The sequence below is a fragment of the Alnus glutinosa genome, chromosome 11 (genome assembly GCF_958979055.1).
Source record: "Alnus glutinosa chromosome 11, dhAlnGlut1.1, whole genome shotgun sequence".
In the NCBI taxonomy this organism is placed as follows: Eukaryota; Viridiplantae; Streptophyta; class Magnoliopsida; order Fagales; family Betulaceae; genus Alnus; species Alnus glutinosa.
Genome location: NC_084896.1, coordinates 3601463 through 3604565, shown reverse-complemented (window position 1 = coordinate 3604565; position 3103 = coordinate 3601463). Strand labels below are relative to the sequence as shown.

At 35.1% G+C, this 3103-nt stretch overlaps 1 protein-coding gene across 1 annotated transcript; it reads right to left on the bottom strand.

Annotated features, from left to right (window-relative positions):
* Positions 1-2495: 2495 nt before the first annotated feature.
* Positions 2496-3103, bottom strand: LOC133882243 (uncharacterized). The gene has a single exon (XM_062321369.1). The coding sequence runs from the start codon at positions 3058-3060 to the stop codon at positions 2671-2673; it is 390 nt and encodes a 129-aa protein (XP_062177353.1). The 5' UTR covers positions 3061-3103; the 3' UTR covers positions 2496-2670.

Sequence of the window (3103 nt, the reverse complement as noted above, 5' to 3'; positions counted from 1 at the left end):
GTCTTTGCACTGGTACATGGTCAATATAATAGACAGTCTGGACAGGATTCCCAAAACATCTCTAAATCCTTCAATCCCTAGCCTAGCAATCCATGTACGTGGCTCCCTTAACATAGGGCCTCAGCATTTAAGCCTCAGTATATAAGGGGCACCCTCTCTGTTAGGTAACGACAAGTTCTCTCTGAAGCTGAAAACTGATTTAAGCATTGAAGTGATCGATGGGCTCCGGTGACCCGTTTTCTGTTCTCTGTTCTCTGTTTTATAGGAAGAGGTCCAAGGCTAGTTCGGCTATTCGATAATTGTCTCATTACAATTTAGATAATCAAATTCCTGTCATGATCATTAACGAGGACAATAGCATGCTTGTGTGCCATCCCTGTTGAAATATAAATCAAGATTACTCTAACCCAGATGAAAATTCTTTATTTACATTGATGGAAAATCTTAAGGTCCGTAAATTCTTCAAACGTTCACATTTTTTTTAAAATCTCATTTTGGACATTCATAATAGTCTCCAAGGTGCATAACTTTTTCTCCGAGATCAATTTGAATTAGAGGCTTAGAAGAAGATTGAAAGTTTTAAAGTGTACAAATTTCCATTATTTGATTATATATATAATAATAATATTAGTATTAAAATAATTAATATATATAATCTCACTTGAACTTATAACCTTTATCGGTTTAAGCCTCAAAACTTAAAGGGCCAAAGGCCCAAAAGTTTTAACACTTGCCACTCCACCACTACCAGCACTCCTGAGGTGTCTTGGACCACGAGGCGGGTCGGGTGGTAGGTTTACATGATCGAATATTTGAATTGCGATGGGTATTCACTATTCACACAAACTTATCCAATGATACGTCACACACTGGGACAAAGGAATGGACATTTCAGATATTTAACACCGGAATATCCGGCTTTAATTGTTTCACTTGCTTCCAACATATTTTACTCTTTCTAACTATTATTATTCTTTTATCAATGTGACGATATCAATTTACATTTTGAGATACAATAATTGCACAATAATTTTATATAATAATTACATATCGATGTTAATATGTTAAACATTTTTCAATTTTTCTTTTTTAATTTTTTTAAATATTAGACACGTAAGTATTGTTGTGCAATTGTTGTGTAAGAGTTGTGCAAATAACATATCTCTTACGCTTTAGGGTTGTACAGGCAGTGACGGTTAACAATTATTGTTTCTAATCGCTAACCGCATCATCTAGGGCGGGGGATTATTAATCGTTTTCACCGCTAGTTAGCGGTTATTTACACACAAACCTCACTGCCATGACTGTTTGTCATGTATGGGCATTTTTGAACCTATTTGAGTGTTTTATGCCTCTTTTAAGGATATGTTATAGATGGTTTTATGATTGTTTTGAATGTGTTTTAATATGAAATCCTATACCAAAACGACGTCCTATCACCGCTAACCACACCGCCTTATGCAATTAGTTGAAAAAAGCCAACCGCCCCACCTATACGATTACATGGTTAGCGGTTAGTGATGGGTAGCAGTTTAACACTATCACATCAACACAGTTGGATCGTAGCAGTATAAAAATATGGTCTCTAGTATTATTCATTCCACTATTATTTAATTTTGCAATGTCCTTCCAACCTATCATATCCCATTTTTACAACCCAAGTGTCAAAAATAGCTTCCAAAAAAAAAAATAAAAAAAATACATGGATTATTTGAACATGTAAATAAAAATTAGTGATAAGTTGTGTTTGGGAACCATACAAATTAAGCCGTAAAAGAACAGAGCAGTAGAACAAAAAAATTGCAATTACATTATTGGAAAACGTTGCTCTGTTTACTCTGTTTCTTATGAGTAAATTCTATTCAAAGATCAGATTGGTCACTTAATAATGATATACACACGTAACACACTAGAAGACAAAGAAATCAGAGTCATGAATCTTTGATAGACCTTTATTGCTTGACTTTGAAGAGAACAAAAACTTGTACTCAACCAATTAGGCTAACACAAATATAAGTCTTAGTTTAATTAGGTGTATTTTCGTAAATGAAGTGACATGAGGCATATCCCTAGAAGTTAATACAGATTTCTTGCAACTTTGTTGTTCACAAATTGCTGAAAATTCGGATCAAACAAAACAAACATAGTGCAAATATGCTTGGCAAGGATGTGATTTCTAAACTGATGCAAAATCTTGCTTTAAAGTAGTAAGTCTTAATTATCTCTGATTCTTTAATAGGGTATTAGAGCAGGCTCACTTGTTAATTAACCTATAATTAACAAACACAAATCCCATTTTCTCAAACTACAATTCACTTGTTAAAGAATAAACAAAATTAAAAACAAAAATAAAATCCATATCTTAGGTTGTCAGAAGTTTGCTATATAGAAAACTAGATAATTCATGCTTAATTAATCTAACAATACTAAGATTCTCAAATAAATTAATCAAATCGTTCTTTTTTTTAACTATAATGAAAAAAAGAAGAAGAAACTTCTTAAATATGACCCATATATATATATTATCTATATCAAACAGAAAACCAAGCCAATTACAAGGCATCATCCTTTACTATGTACAATAATGCATAATTGTCATGATTAACCTGTATTTCCCCTAACAAAACTCAAAGCCTATGTCTTAAAAAAAAAAAATAATGATAATCATATCTAAACTGACCAGCTATCAATGAAGATAGACCGGAATTGCACCATAACAAGCAACAGCACAATCAAAGCTGCCACAGCCCACGGGGAGCTCCCTTCCGAGGGGAGATGGTGGGTTCGACGGCGCTGATCCCACGGCGACGTGGAAAACAGGCTGCCTGGATTTTCCATTGATGACAGCCACCGGACGATGACCACTAACACTACAGGTGTGACCAAGAGGACCAAACCCATTTGTTCTTCGGCACTTTCCACAGCTTCCTCGTAAGAGAAGTACCATGACATGCCGAGGAAGATTGAGATCACAGCTAGAATTAGCAGAACTGGGTATGGAAGAGGATTCAGGCTGAAGACCTCCAAGATGGAGGAGGTTGTGCTTCTTCTGTAGGCCATTGATGGCCGGCCTTCTTTGTTGTGAGAAGCTTCAAAGCTTTGA